The sequence below is a fragment of the Wolffia australiana genome, chromosome 10 (genome assembly GCF_029677425.1).
Source record: "Wolffia australiana isolate 7733 chromosome 10, ASM2967742v1".
In the NCBI taxonomy this organism is placed as follows: domain Eukaryota; kingdom Viridiplantae; phylum Streptophyta; class Magnoliopsida; order Alismatales; family Araceae; genus Wolffia; species Wolffia australiana.
Window position 1 is genome coordinate 7,078,604 of NC_135844.1, and position 22,416 is coordinate 7,101,019.

The 22,416-nt window shown below is 38.7% G+C and overlaps 2 protein-coding genes across 4 annotated transcripts; one reads left to right on the plus strand and one right to left on the minus strand.

Moving 5' to 3' along the window:
* Positions 1-429: 429 nt before the first annotated feature.
* LPXB (lipid-A-disaccharide synthase B) lies at positions 430-4,789 on the plus strand. Of its 2 annotated transcripts, XM_078581612.1 has the most exons (8): positions 435-859; positions 1,493-1,592; positions 1,685-1,790; positions 1,883-2,102; positions 3,512-3,585; positions 3,684-3,922; positions 4,026-4,252; positions 4,550-4,789. In XM_078581612.1, exons 1-8 carry the CDS (start codon positions 585-587, stop codon positions 4,749-4,751), a joined length of 1,443 nt encoding a protein of 480 aa, XP_078437738.1. In that variant the 5' UTR covers positions 435-584; the 3' UTR covers positions 4,752-4,789. The 2 variants fall into 2 exon arrangements, with proteins under 2 accessions (XP_078437737.1, XP_078437738.1); XM_078581611.1 differs by having other exon boundaries at positions 430-859; positions 1,883-2,106; positions 3,512-3,922.
* A 120-nt stretch (positions 4,790-4,909) lies between these two features.
* LOC144708356 (peptidyl-prolyl cis-trans isomerase FKBP16-4, chloroplastic-like) lies at positions 4,910-20,463 on the minus strand. Of its 2 annotated transcripts, XM_078581613.1 has the most exons (11): positions 20,298-20,463; positions 20,036-20,200; positions 18,844-18,899; positions 18,703-18,758; positions 13,318-13,375; positions 12,259-12,333; positions 11,399-11,488; positions 10,136-10,213; positions 5,435-5,475; positions 5,263-5,324; positions 4,910-5,144 (listed from the first exon to the last, which is right to left on the minus strand). In XM_078581613.1, exons 1-10 carry the CDS (start codon positions 20,362-20,364, stop codon positions 5,297-5,299), a joined length of 714 nt encoding a protein of 237 aa, XP_078437739.1. In that variant the 5' UTR covers positions 20,365-20,463; the 3' UTR covers positions 4,910-5,144; positions 5,263-5,296. The 2 variants fall into 2 exon arrangements, with proteins under 2 accessions (XP_078437739.1, XP_078437740.1); XM_078581614.1 differs by lacking the exons at positions 4,910-5,144; positions 5,263-5,324; positions 5,435-5,475 and adding an exon at positions 9,764-9,977.
* Positions 20,464-22,416: the final 1,953 nt, after the last annotated feature.

Genomic DNA, 22,416 nt, shown 5'->3' on the forward strand with positions numbered 1-22,416 from the left:
ACGACAGAGAAATAAAACAACAGAAATAGAATGAAGATTCAGAGAATGTTTTTCCTTGTGTCGATGAGTAAGTTGTACAAGTATTTATAGAAACGGATGTTCCTGAGTTTATAGAACGAGTAGAATAAATTCAAATGGATTCCGATGGCAGAGTAACATCACGACGCCTGATGTCAGGCTAAGGGCGACGACGCTTGGTGTCAGTTGGCGGCGGATCAGGTATAGCCTCGGTAATCTGCATGTGGGAAGTGGCTTTAACACCCTCTATCTCTTTTCCCTCTAATATCTCTCTCACTTCCCCCCCTCTTTTCTCTTTTGCCCTTTTTTTTTTCTCATTCTTTCTCTCACTTTATGCCCCCTTCTCATTCTCTTTTTATATCTCTCTTCTCCCCCTCTCTCTTTTTGGCGTATGTTCTTTCTTTTGGGTAAAAAAAGGAAGAAGCCAACTCAACAATCAGAACCCAAAACCTCTGCTTAAGTGAAATAGCTCAAAGTTATGGCAAAATCATGCATGGGTTTTGCCTTCTCTCAGTTGAGCTGTACTCAGATAAAAAACTGCTTTGAACTCTTGATTTCCAGAGATTATGGGCTCTACGCTATGGCAGAAGAAGAACAGATGGTCTCTTCTCTGCTCAATCGCCGCCTCCATGCCACAGAAGGGAAGAACTATTGCTCTTTCGTCGTCGACTGGGGTACGTGGCGGCCGAGGAGAGACGACGTTCGAGATGGCAGAACGGGACGGCCAGCTGAGAGTTTTCATCGTCGCCGGAGAGGTTTCTGGCGACTCCATCGCTGCCCGTTTGATGATATCTTTGCGGCGTTTATCCCCTTTTCCCGTTCATTTTGCAGGCGTTGGAGGGTGAGTGAATCGCCCCATCATCCCAGTTCATGATTTTTCTTAGAAATATATATTTCTCTTCTGGTGTTATATGCATTTAATAACACCAAAAAATGTTTGATTTTTGTGAATTGGTTGATCAGAGAATTCTTTTGATCTTCCCTTCTTTTTTCTGTTTCCCAATTCTTCTCCTTGCTGCATCTAGTCTGCCTGTGTAAACAAGAACATTGGCATACAAATTCTGGGTTCTTAAATTGTTTTTCCTTTTCTTATTTTTTTCTCGGTGAGCAGTTTTCTTAAGGTTCTGATATTTTCTTAAGATTGCTCACCGCTTGATTGAAATATATTTGAATTTACCCATGTGCGGTTTCTACTGCTCTTTTTTTCAATTAAACTGCCAGTTAAATATCTTGAAGGTTCTTTGTGCTGTACAAGTTCGTTTCCAGTATTTCTTCAAAGACCGATATTTTATTATTTCAGTTGTTCTTTATGTTGCAGTCCTTGGGTTTCACATCATTCTCTCTCTTCTTTTAATTATATTTTTTTCAACTTTATTTTCCCTTCCAAGATAAATATTTCCCAGTTGTTTCTGGGATCTTATTTTTCAGTGGTACTTTAAGTTTTATCTGATTTTCTTTTGCTTTCTTTGGTTAGGCAATTTATGGGCAGAGCTGGCCTCAATTCTCTCTTCCCTCTGGAGGACATTGCAGTTATGGGAATGTTGGAGCTTGTCCCACATATCAGGAAGCTCAGAGTAAGTTTTTTTTAAATTATCCCTCTCTGCTAATCAATTAAGGAATCACTCCATTTTGAAAATCTTAATTTATACATATCTGTAAATGGTAGAGAAGGTTACATGAAACTGTGGAAGCTTCAGTGCTATTCCAGCCTCACGTTATCGTCACAGTGGACTCAAAGGGGTTTTCCTTTCGCCTCCACCGAAAGATCAGAGGTGTGGATGGGTCATTGGCAAAATTTTAGATTTATCAGTTTATTTTGGTTCTACAGTGATCTGGGTGCTCAATATTTTCTTCATTTTTGCAGAAAAATTTAGTGGGCATGAAGAAGCACGTCCCACGCAAATACATTTTGTGGCACCTTCATTTTGGGCCTGGAAAGGTGGCAAAAAGAGGCTTCTGAATTTGCCTAGCATTCTTGATCATATGCTATGCATTCTGCCATTTGAAGAACAGGTCATCAGAGAATGTGGATTAGAAGCTACATTTGTTGGCCATCCCGTCATGGAGGATGATCTAGAGTTAAAGTTGGTACATCAAGAGATCTCTCTTTTTAATGATTCTTGCTCTTAACCTTGTTTATTCTGCTTATTATTAGCTACTTTTATTTTCTTGGTCTCTAGTTCTCCTAAGTACCTAATTTTATTTTATTTTCTAAGCTGGCTTTCAAAAGGGGGCAGTATTGATGCAATCCCATCCAGCTAAGGGCATGGTGATCTTTTCCTCTTTATGGAAACTTCCCATTTAAATAGGGCATAAAAGCCTTACATTCCTCTAGAGGGATGAAATGATAGGAATACCTGTAGACTGAACTGCAAACCTGGTGATGTTGTTGTACTTGATTTTTAGATATTGTTATTGGAGATCATGAAAAGCATTTCCACTCAGGCACGTAGGCGGCTGGGCAAGTGGTAGCTTGACGAACGCCGACCACTACATAGAACAGATGTTGGTTAGGTTTATTTTTTTCTTGGTGCCTGCTCACTTTAGAGATTTTTCTGAGAAGACTCGCGAGAACAATGGAAATATGTCTAGATTTGCCATCATTCATCAAAGTTTCATCAATGAGACTTGACCTTCACATAGCTCATGTATCTTTGAAGGCGATATGTTCTTTACAAGAATGTATCATCGATGTTTCGTTTTTTTCTCCTATTCCCACAGGAGAACGTTTTGTCGGCTTTAACTTATTCGTTTATTTTCCTACCAATTGCTGACAAGCGATTAGACTTGGAGTTCTTGGACGATTCAGTTTCATTTTGGACTTGTTGAATCAGAATATTCATTACTCATATTCTGTTCAAGATCTTGATACAAGAATTGTGTATCAGAAGACCAGTCTCATTTCAAATTGACCCAAAGAGAGTCTAGTAAGACTGGACAAACTAGAGAAAATGCATCTTTTTCTAAAAATAATGCTACTTGTGGTATAACTCTATGTCCATGATCCATGGTATTGGTGCCATGTATAGGAAAAATGTAATTCTCATCAATTTAATGGAAATCAAATCTCTCCTCTGAACGTAATTTCTAACAAAAATGTAATTTCATTTATGTTTTGTAAATCAAGAGTGCTTTTTCTTCTGTGATTATGCTCCAGGGAAGTGGACATGGACTTCATACATCTTGTAAGTAGAATCTCTGCTTGGAGACTATCGTTTTCTGTCATATTGCCTAAAAAATGCAGACTTCTCAAGTTTGATTTTCCGGAGATCATGCTTCTGAATACTAAACTGTTAACATAAATGGATACATGGCTGATCGGGCTTATTTAATCAGATTAAACCAAATGAAAGGGCGTTTGTTTTTTATTTTTCCTTTCATTCTAAAAAAACTTATCTCATCTCTCTATAAATATCCTTGGCACCCGACTTTGTTTGCACTGCAATAAAAGGCAGAAAAGTTTTTTTCTCATGGCTTTTTCATATATTTTCAGGAACCAAAGCCTCACAAATGGGAAGGAAAGGGCGGACAGCGCCGGGTTTTTGTCCATGCATGGGCTTTCTTATGGTCGATCTACATTTCTTCTTCTTCTTCTTCTTCTTCTTCTTCTTATTTTGCCGGAGTAGTGATGGATGTAACAATTGTAATTCATTTCTCCTTGGTAGGAGCCCCCGTCGTTACCTTGCTCCCTGGAAGTCGATTACAGGAAGTCAAACGCATGCTTCCCATTTTCATGGAAACACTTGAGTTGCTAAAGACACATTGTCCTGAATTAGCAACAATCATCATAACGGCACCGAACAATGATGTCAAAGATCACATAAATGGCATCATTAAAAGATGCCCATTACCAATTATAACTATTCCTGGGGAATCACTTTCTGAGAAATATGATGCATTTAAGGTGAGTCGGTTCGACGTCATAACGTTATTAATTTGCTATATTAAGACCTAATATGTCTTTCACTTTATGGGATGGTTTTCTTGACTTTGTTCCTTGTCTCCAGGTGAGCAGAGCAGCACTATGCACTTCTGGGACTGCATCTGTGGAGTTGCATCTGGCAAGGCTTCCTTGTGTTGTTGCATACCGAGCTCATGTCTTGACAGAGCTGCTAATTAAATACAAAACCAAATTAAAGTTTATATCTCTTTCTAACATCCTTTTGGAGACAGACATAATTCCAGAAGTTCTTTTCAGAAAATGCACACCGGAGAATCTATCCGTTGTCCTCAGGTGATTTTTTGTTGAATGCTCGCTTCGGTTCCAATAAAATAAGCTATAACAATTTTCTTCATGTTTCTCTACTCCTAGTTTCATGATCATGATTGCAATGAAATGATGACTGTCGTGAGATTTTTTTTCTAACTACTTTATCAACTGAATATAAACCAATGAAATGAAGTACTTTCATTTTATCAGCATTTCCCCTACACCAAACAAAAAAGTTTAGATTTTTTTTAACTTATGGACTAGGGTAGGAAATTTCTGTTTTCTGATTGACTCTATTTACACTTGCATATTCTAATGCAGGGAAGTGATGTTTGATTCCAGTGGCCGAGAGAGGCAGATAAACTCTGCTGAAAAGTTATTTAAAATCATCTCTCCTCCAGAAAATCTTCCTAGATATTTAGTACCCGCACATTTGGGAGCCGCCTTTGTTCCTCGCTGTCCAAGTATGAATGCTGCCATGGCAGTCTTGTATAGTGCACGAAAGCATTGTCGAGGGTTTTGATTCTCCTTGACAACTTAATGCCAAGGTGAACTTTAACGTGGGTATTTTAAGAACTTTAATCACAATCAAAGTTCTTTTGTATTCAAATATGTATATTTCGTTTACTAATATTTTTAGTAGCACCACAAAAATCTCAACACACCTCTCTACGCAGAGTCTGTTCCAAGAAAACACAATTTTATTTTTAAATATACAAATCAAGGTAACGTAATTTCGTTTTCAGTTCACAACAAAAAAACTCAGCACATATCTTGACGCAGAGTATGTTCCAAGAAAATAAATATTTCACTTTAAATTTACAAATGCTGGGTAACACTAGCCTTATTCTCAGGCAGAGACAATGATCTTTGCAATCCTCGTTAAAGTGTGGCTCAGTCATCAATGGGGATATGGCTGCATAAATCAGATTGTAAGATATGCTCAGGTCGGTGGCCTTTGTTAGAGTTTTTATTGAACAAATGAATGACATAAGAAGTAATTGACGATACTATTTTTATAGAAATAAATGAACCTTTGTCAGAGCTTGGAAAGAACTGCCGCCGTGTTCACCCTTCAACAATTTTCACGCTTGTCCTGTGAAAATGGAACAGAATGTGAAGAGGTGGCAGTAATAGAAGATGGAATAGGCAGACCTTAAAAAAAGAAAGAGAATGAATTAAGTAACATTAGCTCTTCATCCTCACCCGAAAGGACTCTGTTTGATGGACAGCAATTCTACATCCAACTGCAAAAAAGCAAGATCCTTTAGGATCTGGTGATCCAAAACAATTTTTCTAGTGAGAGAAAAATAGGAAGTGGAACAAGTCGGAGTGAAACTTGAGTAGAAAAGGTTATTTGATGATGAAAACGCAGAAATATTTTTATTCAGCTTCTGAAAAGTTTAAATATTAAGCAAAAGACGTGGAGAAAGGGCACAAGGGGAAAAAAGTGAGCAAATAACCTTAAAAACTCTTGGTATTCGACTTGTATATGTAAGAAGGCCGACGTGGCCATAAAAAAAAGACGCATAATAGGTTTTTCTCGGCCGTTTTCTTGTGAATACACGCTTAGATGAAGAAAGAGGTACGCTATATTTTATCTTTTTCCAAGTGAAGTTTTAATATTCTTCTATTTTGACATCATTTATCTTCTCTAGTTCATTCCCTCATACAATCTATGATTGCATCAATATGTAGCGTGCACCTAGCTGGATTGAAAGAGAACAACCTTATGGCATTGACTGTGGAGAGATATTTGGTCTGGTGGTCAAACTGGCCACTGTTTGAATTCTTCTAGCGGTGGCAGTCAAAATTTTGAATGTTTTTCTTCACAGTGATTTAGACGAAGAAATGTAGAAGCCATAAGAGGACATTTCACATGTTGAAAAAAACATTTTATGATTTGAAACAGTCTCGCCCGGCATGGTTTAGGAAGTCCTCCCATGCCATGAAAGAAATGGGATATTGACCCTGCGATGGAGTTCATATGTTGTTTATCAAAACTGGTCATGGTGGGAAGATCGTTGTTATACAGGTATATGTCGATGATGTTATCATTACTGGGAATGATGATGGAGAAATTCTTACTGTGTCGGGGACTGTACTTAGCCTTTGAGATTAAAGGCTCTCGGAATTGAAATTGCCTATTGTCCAACATGTATATCTATTTCTCAGATAAAATGACTCAAGATATATTGACAAGGATGGGAACAAGAGAATGTAAACCATCATCATTGCCTATTGATCCGCACCAGAAGTTGGGACTATGTGAAGAGTCATCTCAAGTTGACAAGGATAGATACCCAAAGGTTGATTGGTTGGCTTATATTTCTGGATTACTCCAGACCTGACATTGGCTTCTCTGTGGGATGCCTTAGTTTATGCAGTGTCCTAAGAAACTCAAATTCAAGCAGCTTATAAATTGCTAGCTTACTTGGAAGGGAATGACAGGACATGGCTTGATGTTTTACTGGAGTGGAAAGTAGGAGGTTGAAGCATACACTCATGCAAATTATGGAGGTTCCACAGTCAATTTCCGAACCACTATGAGGTACGTGCTGTATATTCTTTGCTGGAAAAGCCTTGACATTTGGCAAAATAAAAGGCAGAAAGCGGTAGCAAGGTTGAGCGCCGAGGCAGAGTTTAGAGCCGTAGCAAAGGGGATTAGTGAAATATTGTGGATTAGAGGCACTTCATCCAAAAAAAAAATCAATTTCAAGATGGTTCTGACAGAGTATGTTCAATCAGCATATCTAGTGGCAGACATTCTGAGCAAGGGCGTCTCAGGAAGTATATTCCATCAGCTGTTCTTCAAACTTGGCTTGCGACGTATCTACTCCCTGATTTGAGGGGGGGGTGTCAGCCATTGGCGTTATATTGTGATATATAAAGTACTATTGGGTCACTTTCTCTATTGAATCAAGCATTCTGATGAGCCTCCTTCAGGTTATGCATGCGTTCACTCAACAATCCTTCTGGAAAAAGCTATGTATGATTCTTTGTGATTCAGATATACTGGTTTACCACTCAATATTTTGTTGCTTTATTCTCCAGCACATAGTAAAGCATTGTGATCCATGGGAGTTGATGCAGGCTTGTACCTTAAGCGTCCTGTCTCCTCCAGCAGGTCAAGATATACATACATCTAGTGTTTGCCCGTCCTGATACCGGTACCAGGTGCCGGTATCGGGACGGATGCTGTACCGGATACCGGAAAGGCAATTTCCGGTATCCGGTTTTTTCGATATCTGGATACCGAATATCGGCATCGGATATCGGTTGCTACAGTGCCGATATCCGATACCTGTATCCGTCCGATACCGGCATCCGTCCCCGTCTCAGGGGGGCAGATACGGTACCGGATATCAGATGCTGATGCGGATATTGGTTTTCGATATCCGCATCGAATTATTTAACACACTCTCTCTCTCACCCGTTCGCTCTCTCTTCCTCTTGTTCTCTCTCTATCCGTCTCTCGTTCGCTCTTGTTCTCTCTCTCGTTCTCGCTCTCTCTCTCTTCTCTCCCTCTCGCTCTAGCTTTTCATGCCTCTCTCTCTCTAAAAAATATGAAACGCACATTAAAGCCACATTTTTTCTCTCCTAACATTTCGGACTGCTAGCATTTCACATTTCGCAGAGGAATAACTATTATTATAATATTTACTATACCTCAACCTCATTTAATATATACTAGTAAAATTTTCTAAAATCTCCCATGTGGGATAACTGGATTCAGAGTTTACGTTAACTTTGAATCCTGTTATCCCATATGGAAGAAAAAAAAAATTTGAACATATTTCGAATTCAAATATTGTGGTCGATATCCGATATCCGATATCGGTTTTCCGATATCCGGCATCCGGTATCCGTCTCCGACATCCGGATATCGGAAAACCGATATCCGATATCTGGAACCGTCCCATTTTTTTCCGGATATCGGATATCGGTTGTCCGATACCGGATATCGGACGGATATCGGGACGGTGAACACTACATACATCGATAGCTCCAAGACTTGATATCAAATTCTTTAGACAAACTCTGACCAAGTTTCTTAATTTCCTCAGCATCATTTTAAGTTATTTGTCACCTACTTACACAATGAGTTAAACGTAAGGGTCTCTGTCATGGGACCAATTAAGTATCTTCGTCATAAAAGGGCTTGGCATGTGCAAATAAAAGTGCACATGATAAGAGTCTAACCTTACCCTTTAGTGAGGATTCGGAGTAAGGTTTGGTTAAGAAAGTGGATTACAGATCTCCTCCTCCTCCTAGTACCAGAGGACCTGGTAGCAGGTGTCACGAAGAAGGTTTGCATATATTTAACCGACTTCACCAAAAAATCAGCTCCATATTTTATGGAGTTATGAAGCGGGCCCAATATAAATGAGCCAAGTGTACAAACATAGAAAGGATGTGAGAACAAAATAAGAAGGGGTACACAACCTGATAAGGCAATAAAATAATATAAATATAAAGTGACAGGCTCACAGTGGACGATGTGGCAATCTGCTGTGTACGGCTGGAAAAATGCTAATTTGGGTGTTGAATTCTCCTGATGGTTTCACTTCTTATTTGGTTCCTTGTCTCTTCCATTGTAAGATTGACAAAGTCTCAGTAATTTGTCTTCAAGTTTCCAGTTCATATAAAAGGGTTAAGAAACTAATTGTCATGTAACTTTGCCAGCTCTATCATCTTCTTTCCCGTCAATTATTCTTTTCTCTCTCTTTCTAGCACCTTCATGCTTCCGTTAACTTTCTACGGATACTCCCAATGAGTTTCCACGCAGGCTTAAACACAATGAACACAATCACACGTGAAAAGCCCGATATTTCATAAATAAAGTATGATCTTGTAACAAGCTCCTTCACTGCTTATTGGACGCCAACAATAAGTAGATCTATCCTTTGGAAACTTTTATGTCCATAGGGCTTTGACTCTGTCTATCATGTGCATAGGGAAGCCATATGCTCTTGATACCTGAACATATAATTCATATATCTCTCTAATAGCCCGTAAAAAGACCCCAACCAACTGACAGCTGTCATTCTGATGTAATCCCCTAACCTCCGGTGTGCAGCCTCGTCTTTTGGCCATTAGGGCCATCTCTGTCTCTTCCTTCCCATGTTTCTTTAAATTGCACAGCCCTTAAGAGGGCAGACTGAAAGTTATATTAATGGTTTTTCGTGTCCCTTCTCCCATCTACGTCCAAGTCCTGCCCCTCTTTCTACGATCCTCATCCTTGTGATTGTCTCTTCTTCACCGTGTCTTCAGGCAGCTCGTCTCTGGTCAATCCCTATCTTCTCTGCTAGGCCTCCTCCCTGATCATTCCTGCTCTACTCTCTATCGGGGAAACTCTCTCGCTTGTCTCCCTCTTGACCTCTCCATTCCTCTCCAATTGAGGTTTTACGTATCAGGATTACATTGAGATGATACGTATCAGGTTTTACGTATGAGGAACGTATCACATTCTTGATCAAGTTTGGTACTGTTGGACTGCAGAGACACTGATCCAGGGACACAGGGCACAAATCCTTTAAATAAGTGGATGAATATGATAGTTTCTCCTTTAAAGAGGTGACCCTCCTACTTGAAGGGCATAATTTTTTTTATGAAAGTTGAAGTTTCTCTCTTTCTCTCTCTCTCTCTCTCTCTCTCTCTGTGTTTCTCCTGGCAAAGCCTATCTTGCCTGCACAATCTCTCTCTGGGCGATATCCACTCTGCCTGTCCCGCTCCTAGCAAGACCATCCTGACGCACAGATTTTTGGAATGAACAAAGAGCTAGTTGTAGTTCCAAGATGAATAATAAGCATATAAAAAATGAGAAGAATGCGGAAATCAGAAGAAGCTAATAGATTAAATTAGACAATAATACTAATGTATATTTGCATAATTGTAAATCTGCACCTCGATCGTTGCATTTGGAGGGATCTCTTGCACTCCTTTGCTTCCATAGGCCAACTGGGGAGGGACTATCAGTAGCCTCTGCAAAAGGTCATTCAAAAATCCCATCACTAGCATTTATGACCACGGATCTCAAATATCAGATATTCCTATTTATAATCAGATCTCAATACATTGAATAAAGGGTAAAACTCATTTAAAAGGGTACTCTCTTTCCAGGCTGTGAATCGCTTGAGTAAAAAGGTTCAGAATCACAACACGAATCCTTACTTTAACATAAAACAGCCTTTTCACGTGTCAAAAACCGGTAGTATTCTAATGAAATGGAAGGTAAGCCTATGGATATCTTTCTTACAATGGAACACAAAAGACATCCTATGAATATCTTTCTTGAAATTGGTTAACAAACCAATAAATACGAATTTGGAAGTGAGCGCAAACTGAGCACAACTTAATTCACATATAGCTGTTACAAGTAGCTGTTCTTTTTTGCATTCTCCTGTACACGGGACCATTATTCTGACCCATTAAGACTGTCTTCCGTTTCCATTTTAAACCTTGCGTGGCTAACCCTAATCTTGTAGTACAGTTTGAGGTTAAGCTTTCTTTCACGTTGAATCCTGTCTTCCTTGGAATCCAAGCTTCTTCAGTATTTATGCATCAGATTTCAATCGACTCATGGCACCAAATTTGAAATCCTGTTTCTCAACCCCCTTGGTACGAATCAATCATTGCTCAAGTTTTTAAACTACATCAAGAAACTGTAAAAAAGGAAAACCCACATTTTGAATAAAAACTAATTTAACTCTTTCTCCGTCTGTCATTTTTCCTCGTTGAAATTCCCCTTCCTTCATCAACGTTACTGCCATTTGATAATCTGATCTTAAAAGAGGGATACACCCCTGACAAGACTAAATATGTATCTTAAATTCTATTCAAGGGAAATTAAACCTACTGATGTTCAACAATCGTCCCTTCTTTAATCCCTACAGGAGTGGTCCATCCATCAGAGACTTCGAGACATTTGTATTCTTTCATACGATAACGAATGAATTCCAAATAAAATATACTCCACATAAATTTACTTAAGCAAAATTTTTAACGAAAGCATGAACTAATACAAGCATCAGAAGAGTTGATTTCAAATATTCCGTTAGAATAAATCTCAGATTTCATAAACACACCCTGTAGAGTTGAAAAAATTGCTTAACTTTGAATAGAACAATTTAAATAATCCAACACAAGTATCAACGAATTTTTTAATACCTGGCCACCAACCTTCATGCCCTCAACACCCAAATCTAATCCCTTTAACACATTTCCTTTTTCAGATTGTCCGACGTCAAATCCATAAGGCTGAGAAATATAAAAAAAGCGCATGGAAACAATAATCAATATATCAGTAACTACTTGAATTAATAAAGATCGCAATACTCAATATCCCTCAATACATTATGGGAACCAATACTAAGGGAAAATGAAAAGAGAGAAATCTGAAAATGATTGCTGCAGTAGGGAACAAGAGAAGATCAGGAGGACAACAAACATGACCATCTTTATTAATGTATATTTATTTTCATTTTATTGCAATGTTATCAACCATCTTTTGTAGTTTGTAAAGATTTTGATAGGGGTCCCTCATGGATCTATCATACGAGAAAGCAAAGGCGTCAACTTTCACGAGAAGAAAGTTGCACATAGAAGAGGGTCTAGAAGATTGCAGGAGACTGAACCAATTCTGTCGAAGTGGACTCCGTTTTTGAGACAACCTAGAATTGACTGTGGTCAAATGTGGAGGGACGCAAGATCCTCCCACTTCTGGGAGCAACGGTGTCCATCCAACCTGGCCTCTAGAAATTTCACAGTCTGATCATCCTTCTCTTCTCTACCTATATTCTCTGGACGATTATTCTTACATTAATGGATTCTGGAAAGGATTTGCTCAATTTACTGATTCAGAGGAATTCTTTAGCTGATTTACTACATCTGTGTGGATATACTCTGGGAAAGTGTATCAGATCTCAGGGGTGTTCTGTTGGTTTTTCAATCCGGCCAGGTCTCATTACTCAAACTCAATTAAATACATATATATATATTCAGATTAATACGTTCACTACCAAACTTACCGTTCCACCTCCAACTCCTAAACCCTGTCTGCTAGTCATGAACGTGATACCTCTCCACTTTGCAACGTAGTGTACCTTCATCGAAGAAACACAATAGCATATGATTCCAAGAGAGTTTATGAGGGAAGGAAGACAAATATTTGATGTCAGTAATGTCAAGTTTTGGATCAGAAACGTTTCAAGTGAAGTAGCACTATACTCCATCCACATATTATTCATTAATCAAACACCAAGGAGTCATCTGAAAACAAAGAGTTGGAGAAAATGCAGTATCCGATTTCAAAAGTGTTCAAATACTGAGACATCGTGGTGGTAAAAAATGTTGCGTTTCCATTTGAACTACTGTCTTTTGATTTCATTAAATCGGTAACTGAGTCCTTTTAGCTTCAATGGGTCAATGTATGATTGCATCCTCACTCCTTTTTTCTCATATAGACATAAAAGTGCTAACTAGAAGGTTATATTGCGTAAATATCCAACATAAATACTGGGACGCTCTAGTCACTCTGTCGAATAGCTTCATCAAAAAACGAATACAATTTTCCATGAGTCGATGTGCGATATTGGGTCTTCTATCATGCAATTCATTCAATGTCAAAGCAGCAAGAAAATATTCACTAGCATATCAATGGAGATTTTACATTTTGTGCTGTGGTTGGAGGTCCCTTATAATAATAGGATTATCTGTTAGGACCATTTATAAAAATTGGACAAGGACAAATAAAGGTCAGAGAGAAACATAGAAAGGCCTAAAGGTCGGGGGTGATAGGGACGCAGAAATGTCACAGATGGAGGGCTTCTACTGGTTTCCACGATCTAGGAAAGACGGAAACACCCATTGAAAACTGCATCTTGCCACATGATTATTGTTGTTTCCAATTGTCTTCTAAAATTGACAAAGGTTCTGTGATAACCCCAATGCTGTTTGGAATCACGAGGTATAGATAAAAAATATTAATGAGAAGGAGCTCCTAAAACTTGAAATGAGAATACAATGCGTCCAGAGAAAGGGTGAATTAAAAAGCGTTTTCAGTAAACATATAATTATATAAGCCATACCGCTACTCGAGATCCCTTTACTGCTTCTGCACCAGTCCCAACCTTCAAATCATAGTACCTATTCAAACGTAATTAAATATTAGAAAATATGAAAAATCGTTGATTTATTTATGAAGTCAAAAAAAAGAAAGGATATGAAAGATAATCTAATCAGTCATAGTATATGGACCCTCTGTACTATCAAATAAATAAGGTGAACCAATGTTCCGTGACTAAAATGAATTCACCCATTAAAATAATTTACTTTATAAAATTGATGTCACAAATTTTTTTGGATGAAGATATCACAAAATAAAAGCGATAATTACAAGACTACTCAGGAACAATGGCCTAAATCTGTTGCCTTATACTACGCAAACTTGATCCAGTAAAGTGGTTAGTCCTGTAGCATTTCCATCTATGAACACGAATGATCCAACTTATCAAAGATGATATACTGATCCACCTATCATCAGGGTTGAGAATTTACTTCTCGATATACTTATTTCTCCCTTTAAATTCACTTCAGGCGACGATGTCATCAACTACAATACAATTCAGATTGAGAGACAATGTCATCAACTAAAATAATTTATTCTTTAACCAAATGCCATTTGTTCTCATTTATTCTCATTATCTTTGACAGAAAAGCCGGGTCATCATTTGTGAAGTTGCCTGATGAAGGACAGAATCATTTATTCTCATTGTAATTGGACGACCCAATTTCTATCTACACCTCCATCAATTTAATTCAAATAAATTAGGTTCAAGGAAAATATTAAATTATAAAAACCCTGTTAAATTTGCATTCTTATGGAACGATTACTTGTATGAGTCTTCATCGGCTGTTTTTTAACCAAAAAATTAAGAAATGTTTCTGATCAATCGAAGTAAAGCTTTATACCCTGGGGCTTTTCCATTTGATAAGAAAATGCACCAAATTCCTCATCACTTGAAGAAGACAATGTTCTCTCATTGTTCTCGCTGGAAGGACAATAGTCAGCTAAAATTGTCTGATGCATTTCTATTTGAAAAGATAAGAGAATGCACCCAATATTGTCTATAGATGTGATTTATTTACATCATAAAATGTCCTCCTTCATGTCCATAGATGTGATTTGTTGTCCATATTCCCCAAGTCCAGAGGTTCTTTGAAGGCCGCCTGGAAACGGTTCACTATTCCGCTACTGGGTGGATGGCTGATTGGCTCATGGTATGCTATGAGAGGAGTTCCCATGCCTATTCCAGATGACAAGGAACCCTCAAAGATCAGTTAGAGAATGTTGGGACAACACATGAAACCTGATTTTGGAGGGCATTCTTTCGGATCAGCAGGTGAAGACCTACTGAGCATGCAGTAGGCTTTCTTACACTTACGACTGGTTGTGGAGAGGCAAAGTCTTAAAAAAAGATCCGAGAGGGCCCAATGGACAAACAGTACACCATCCTTACCTCTCGACTACTATGGAAGCAAAAGGTTCCTCTAAAGGTGAGGATTTTTGGATGGGTCCTCTTGATGAGTAGAGTCATGACCCGAGTCCTATGGAAGAGTATACTCCTGGCTATATTAGCAGTGTGTCCATGTGCACTCAGGGAGAAGAATATTGTTCCAACCTTTTCTTTGAGTGCTTGTATGCCCAGACAATCTGCAGTTCAGAGAAGCTCACGTGGGTGGATTTAACGTCAGACACAGCCTGTTGGGGCTTGATTCGGGAAGGTACATGCAGAATTGTATGAAATGGGGAAGGCTCCTCACAGTATTATGGGCGATATGGCAGCGCCACAACAAGTTGTTTTTAAGGGAAGGTTTGTATCGATGCTCAGCATCTTACAGGATGCGGAGAGTCTTATCTCCTCATGGTATTATGGGTGATATGGCGGCACCACAACAGGTTGTTTTTTATGGAAGGTTTGTATTGATGCTCAACATCTTACAGGATGTGAAGAGTCTTATCTCATACTAGTTTCAGAGGGAGTGAAGGTTGGAGAGGAAAATTTTGTTCAACCATGTATTTCATGTTCGTATGTGTAATTATTCTGTTTGATCACTGTTGGTGGGTGATCTTCCCTCTTTCTTAAAAAAATGTCTTCTCCTGATCAAGGCACAATCTGCTGATGCCCTTTCTCCATCACATCGACAAATTATGACATAAAAGCATGGCTTGTGCGAACAATCACTTTGTGGATCTATAATGTCTTCCTGAAAGTAAGAAACTGGTAGAGGGGTCTATACTCTCAACTATGCAGAAATATCACACATCCAAATGAAGGGACCATTATCCCAGAGTTTTCCATGTACTAACCGATTGGTATGGTGGATACTATGGAAATTTAAAGATCCATATGCCTATGTCATGGGAAGCACGACATCAGGATGGGCTAAGACTGAGGTCAGCAAACAATGCATGCTGACCTTGTTGTCATAAGAAACAACTACATCTGGGAATGACATCAGTGACTACGGGGTATTAATGGTCCACAAGATTATGCCTCCAAACATAGTTAACTGCAGTAACAGATTCCAGTTGCAACTGACACAGGCAGAGTTTTTATCCAAGAAGGAAAAAGGATACACTATTACTATAACCACAAATTTGGTCGGGGCCATCGATGTGAAAGATACTTTTGCGGACAAACATAACTCAATCATGGGATTGACGTCTTCTAGGAGAATGAAGATGAAAGATGCTGCAAGGTTAACAAGTCCCCGTATTCATAGGGACGGCGGATACATGCAAGAATTATTTTAACCTATTGAGGACAATCAATGCTAGGGGATCATCCTAGGAAAATGTAAAAATATAAAAGGTATATAAATCTATAAACGGGTGAAGGTGGGAAAGCAAGAACTTTCCATTGCATAAAACTTGTTGCTATATTTGAGTGGCAATGATTTAATCATGGATCGTTAACTGCTAAAACCTGAGGTTGAATAAATGTCAACTTTGACTGTCTTGTCATGATAATCACACTAGACAGTAAATTGCAGATTCTCAATGGTGACCAATACTTTAAAATCTGTTATTTCTCTGAAAAAAGTATCAAAGAAGAGTCCCCTTAAAATCAATGCATACATGGAAGGGTATAACCACAGAAATGAAGAACAATGGAAGTTGTCAAAGAGACATCTCACGCCCAAATGTTATGTCCCATCCGTCAACCTCAAGCAAAAACGTTGTTCTCGTTAATAGTCAACATTTGGGCAAACTGAGCTGCAAGTACAAATAAACTGAGACAGGAATCTTTCAATCTCCCCAAAGCCCATATTCAAGCCCAGGGTTCTTGGTGAATAAGGATGAGGACAAAAGTTTGATGAGATACCGAGCTGCACATATGGGAAATATTGGCCCAGCACTGCATCCATCCCATTTTACCGGTCCAAACCTGGAGCTGCCCAATTCGAGATCACCTAATCCCCCTTGAAAAGGAAGGTAGGCACACTGAATCAGAGACATTATTGAACTCTGAGACCCTCTCTCAACCTTTATCCTCCAAATCTCTCTCCTTCTGCTCCCCCTTACTCTCCTTCTCAATCCCTTCTCCAGATGTCCTTCCTGCTCAAGGTGACACCCTCCTCTAGACATCATTAGACGGCCCTCGTCCTTATCCTTCCCTCCTTGTATCTCTCCCTCATGGACTATCTCTCTCCCCCTCTATCTCTTGGACACATGATCTGATCATTGCTTTCATCATTAATTAGCATTTTCTAAAAGAAATTCCTCTTTACATTGGGCCACCTGATGTATACATTTCAAGAATGTATCAAAGTTCTGAATCAATTTACCTTAGCTCAATAATCAGATCATAATGAAGAAAGACCACCCAAGCAGAAACAAGGAACAGTCAGAAAAGGACAGGGGACTCGAGGAATTTCTTATAGAGAGTTACTTTAATGAGGGGATAGACTATCTCATAGGAAATTGATTCGGGAAATCTTTTGGAGGGTAGTGCAAAGCTGCACCTGGCTTCCCTTCAGAGTTGTCTGTTATGGTAATATTTCATGAATACCAGAGAGAGAAGAAGAGACGAGGTCAAGGAAAGGTATCAGTTGACCAGGAGGCATGTGGAGCCTAACTGACGGGCTAATATAGGAGTTATGTCATCACGTGCAGTCAGCATGATGACTTATCGAGAATGGGTCCAAAGCAACCTTTTAGGAAGGAATAATACAGATCTTTCGGGAAGTTAATCTTTGGAGCAGAAGATCTTGGCGACGAGCGAAGTGCATTCATTTTGTGCCTTGCGGAAGGTTCTTGGGCTTATAGAGGAAGACAAAATTTGAAGAGAGGAATGCTGGCAGTAAGGCAGCAACAAGGGGGAGGTCGTCCATGGGTCGATCTCATGGTGAGCATTCTGTCCTTGAGATTTCTACACCTTAGATACCTAGGAGTATCATTGTCATGACTGAAACCAGTCTTTGACAGCATCACTGACTCCCTTCTGGTAATCCATAGAGTAAACGATCTAAATTTTCATAAACATTTACATTCTCCAAGATTTTATCACAAACCTATGACTGTGATTACATGGAAACTATGCCGGTTCTGATGTTGATCTCTGGTCACCTACTTTCCATTGCTCCATAGGAGGAAGCGCATTTCCATAGTTCAGGAAGAAGCACAGATTTTCAAGTGCAAAAGTCCAAAGTTCAAGCTGTTTCCCCAGGACCACACACGGTGCTGTAGATAAAGAGAAATATTCAAACCTTAACATTTTATGGAGAGAAGCTAATTCAGTAATCATGAGACAATCGAATGGAGATCAACTTGGTTTATAATCATACCTAACATGATATGGCCAAAGACATTGAGACTTTGCTATTTAATGAAAGAAAGGAAATATAGTGACTTCAAATCTTCTAAGAGATGTCATGAGTTTCTGAACAGTTATGAGAAATCTGGCTCAACAAACTATTATCTTTCAAAGCTATTCTGCAATCTGAGTCTCAAAACAGTAGCTGATCATGACAGTAGCGGAAAAAATGAATTCGATTGATGCAAAAATATATTATAATAACCATCAGTTTCTTCGTTTTATTTTACTTTGAAAATTGGCCAATCTATCCCCCCCCAACAACATCTCACGTATAACGTGTGGATAGTTCAATATCAAATAGCACAATACTTTTGTTAGAAGACCTCAAATGAGAATCTCATAATAATTATATTGAAATAGAACCCCATTGAAAGCGTCCAAGTTGAGCTATTCAAAGTCAATTGAGAAACCTTTATCAATAAAATTCTTCCGTATCTTCATCTCTGGAAAACTTTCCAATTAACGTAAGGAAGTGCATGAAGTTATCGGGATAATTAAAGAAACAGAAATTCATGAACTCATCCCAAATTCTCTGCTTGTGTAAACTAAAATGAAGTAACATGAAAAAACTGCAAAGGAGTAGTTTCTGACTTAAGGCCATTTGGGAGTGTGATAAAGTCACTCTCTGGTACTTTGGCACCCTTGAGCTGAAAATCAACAGAAGTTTATGAGTTTAGCTTATTATATTGCAGAAAAAAAGTTCAGCATCTTAGTTATATGAAGCTATCTTACTGCTCTTCTACTTGTGGATACTGCATTGGCTATATCAGCGATACAAAGAGAAGCAGCTGCAAGATTTTAGAGGACGTCATAAAGCTAATGGAAATAGAGTACGTAGTTCGGCAAATTTATTAAAAAATATTAACAGACCTTTAAAGACTCTCATATTGCACACATATGAGGGAACATGAACCAATGCATGAGATTTGAACGAGATGACCTCAGAATATGAATTTTGAGAGAATGGATTGGTGTTTGTTAGCAAAAGGAACACGAACAGTGGCACATATCAAGATTGAGTCTTCTCACCGATCCATTAAAAATTATAAATAAATAAAAATGTTCTTTTTAAAATGGCGTTCATACAAAAACTAGAGCGCTGTGTTTGACATATACTTTGACTATTCCCCAAAGTTTTAGCTACTTTTTTGGGAAGTCAAAGAGATACAGGATTAGCCTCAACTCAGGAGTACAGAATATGTAAAGACCTGCATAAGTGTTGTTTACATGGTGTAGATCCCTACGATAACACTCAACAAAGATGATGACAGCGTCCACTTCTCCTACATGTACCAACAGCCCTTGGAGACGACCGGCCCATTGCATTTGAGGCATACTCGGCGACCAACCGAGGTATGACTGTTACATGCTTTTTCTTTCTGTTGTGGGCGTGGACTAGTAGGGTCTGTGAGCAACTTAGGATATTTTGTTTGCTCCAACCCTACAAACTCTATCAAACACTAAACACTAAATATATAAAACCTTCCCTGGTGGTGTCTAGGGCATGGCTGGATTGGTCTACAAGCACGGCCCAAGGGTCCCTCATACCGGGCAACATGTTTTTGCCAAAAAAATCAACAATTTCAGGCTTTGAAACTTTTAGTCGGGCTGAACTTCTGAATAAGAGCAGAGCCTTCATCACGAGCAATTACACAACATAAAGAGCTTCTACTGGAGCAGGATCTTGAAAAATTATTGTTATAAGGCAAGTAACCTAATAGTTGCACTAAAGAAGCTGGTGTCTGAGGTTTCTAAACCACTCCGTGTGCCATATATTTCTTACATCCCCGACAAAATATATCCATTTTTTTCTTCAAAACGGATAAGGTCTCCACTTTTTCCATTTGGTAAAAGTATTTGCGGAAGAAAAAAAAAGAAACAAATCAACAACAAGATTAAAAAATAAAAAGGCGATCATATCAACCAGAGGCAATAGAGGATCCCATCAAGAGTCTTCTGCCAGCGTCAATACTCGTAACTGAGACCCCATCCTTTTCCGAGAGGCCAGAAGATTCATCCGAAGAGCATCGGCACGGCGGAAATACCACATTTCCACCAGATACTCTCCCGCCCGTCCTCCGAACCGTCCCTTCACCAAAGCGAACACAAAATCTCAGAAACGGAAGCAAAATTTAGAGTAAAAAACGAAGAAATTCATTCCGATGATGCCGGAGATCAGAAATTACAAGAGATTCGTCCCTGGGCGGGAACAGAGAGGATCGGAGCAGGTAAGAATGAAGCCTCGACGATCATCGTCGTCCTTGGCGAGATCGCCCCGCAGTGGAGAATCGGAAGAACCAGAGAATGTAACAGAATCCACGATCAGGAGCGCTCTGAAACTGACATTCTGATCCAAACTACCACCAGAAACTGTTCAAATAAAAACAAAAAATGCGGACAACTAGATTTGGATGACGGATGACGGATATTCATCCGTCATCGTAGACACAGGTAGACTGCTGACTGGACGAAGCCGTCACTAGTCGTCTGTCATCCGTCCAGGATGACGGTAGATGACAGAGAATTAGGACAGGGAAACAGTGAGAGCAAAAGAGAAATCTAGCTGTCATCCGTCCCGTTCTGCATTTATCCACACTAGTACACAGATGATTGGACAATGTCATTTATGTCATTAGTCACCTGTTATCCGTCACAGATGACGGTAGATGAGAGAGATAGAACTTGGAGAGGGGGAGAGTGAGAGGAAAAGAGAGGTCTTCATCTGTTTCGTCCCGTCCTGCATCCGTCCACATTGATACACGGATGACTGGACAACGTCATTTATGTCATTAGTCACCTGTCATCCATCCAAAATGATAAAAATGAGAAACATTTCTATCATTAGTCATCAGTTATCCTTACGGGATGACGAGAAATGAGAGATAGAATTGGGAGAGGAGAGAGCGAGATGGGAAGAGTGAGAGCTAGGGTTTGCCCAAGCGATATCCGTCCGATATCAAATATCGTAAAACCAATATCCGGGAACAAATGGGATGGTGCCGGATATCGGATATCGGATATCGGATGATATCCGTCTCTGAGAGGTAGACAAATATAGGTACCGGATACCGTAGGTAGAGGGACGCGACGGATACCAGATGCCAGATATCGGTTTTCGATATCCAGATATCGGTTGTTGATGTCCGGGTATCAGTAACTGATATCCGCATATTTTTTCCCATTCCATCGCAATCCCATATGGGAGATTTCTAAATTCTTTTGAGGTATTAAGTTGCCTCAGCCGTCATATATGTAAATCCCATTGCACGCGCCCACAGATGCTACGTCTTGTAAACATTAGATATGTTCCTATGACGTATTATTGACAAATGTCAAAATTAATATAAGTGCATACTCAAATCCCACAATTAATGTTTGAACGAAATTAATATAATGGAATTTTACGAAAATGAAAGTGCATACTCGAAGCCCGCCATTAATGTTTGAACGAAATTAATATTTTGAAAAGTCAATAATTTTTTAGGAAGATGTTGCAAATTTCTTAAATAAATTCTCCACCACTTTTAGGTGCTTCAACATGGTTTATTTAACCAATATTTATATTAATAAATGAAGTGCAAATTCGAACTAGGTAATTAACTTATTTGGTTACGTGTAGATTTATGATTTTGGAAAATTCAATAATTTCTTAGGAAAATGTTGCAAAATTTCTTAAATTAATTCTCCCCCACTTTTTGGTTCTTCAACATGGTTTATTTAATCAATATTTATATTATAAAATAAAGTGCAGATTTGAACTAAGTAATTTACTTGTTTGGTTAAGTGTAACTTTATAATGTTGGAAAATTCACCAATTTTTAGGAAAATGTTGCAAAATTTTTAAATAAATTCTCCCCCACTTTTTGGTGCTTCAACATGGTTTATGGAACCAATGTTTACATTATTAAATATAGTGCAAATTTGAACTAGGTAATTAACTTATTTGGTTACGTGTACATTTATAACTTTGGAAATTTTAATAATCTCTTAGGAAAATTTTGTAAAATTTAATAAATAAAAATATTAATGTACATAAATGGTAAAGTCTAAAATTTTAACAAAATTCAATAAATATATAGGACAGTGGTGCAAAGTTTTAAAAAACGGAGGCCTTCTATAATATGTAACCATAAAAAACATGCCCTGCCCCTTAGAATTTCCCCACAGCTCTGTCAGAGGTTTGTGCTTACTTGGTCATCAACTGCATTGCAAAAGATAAGAAATAAATAACGATGATTACGTAAGAAATGCAAAAAATGTAGTCAATGTAGTTGATGTGTACCTCGAGCACATGCGCCTACCCCA

Excerpts from the sequence above, each read along its gene's own strand:
- LPXB (XM_078581611.1), top strand. The coding sequence starts at position 585 with ATGGGCTCTACGCTATGGCAGAAGAAGAACAGATGGTCTCTTCTCTGC. Across the intron at positions 1,593-1,684 it reads CACATATCAGGAAGCTCAGA|AGAAGGTTACATGAAACTGT; the intron begins GTAAGTTTTTTT and ends TGTAAATGGTAG. Across the intron at positions 2,107-3,511 it reads ATGATCTAGAGTTAAAGTTG|GAACCAAAGCCTCACAAATG; the intron begins GTACATCAAGAG and ends ATATATTTTCAG.
- LOC144708356 (XM_078581613.1), bottom strand. The coding sequence starts at position 20,364 with ATGATCGTCGAGGCTTCATTCTTACCTGCTCCGATCCTCTCTGTTCCC. Across the intron at positions 13,376-18,702 it reads ACACTCCCAAATGGCCTTAA|GTACTATGATTTGAAGGTTG; the intron begins GTCAGAAACTAC and ends ACGTTTGAATAG. Across the intron at positions 5,476-10,135 it reads CTCCAAATGCAACGATCGAG|TTGGATGTAGAATTGCTGTC; the intron begins GTGCAGATTTAC and ends GCTTTTTTGCAG.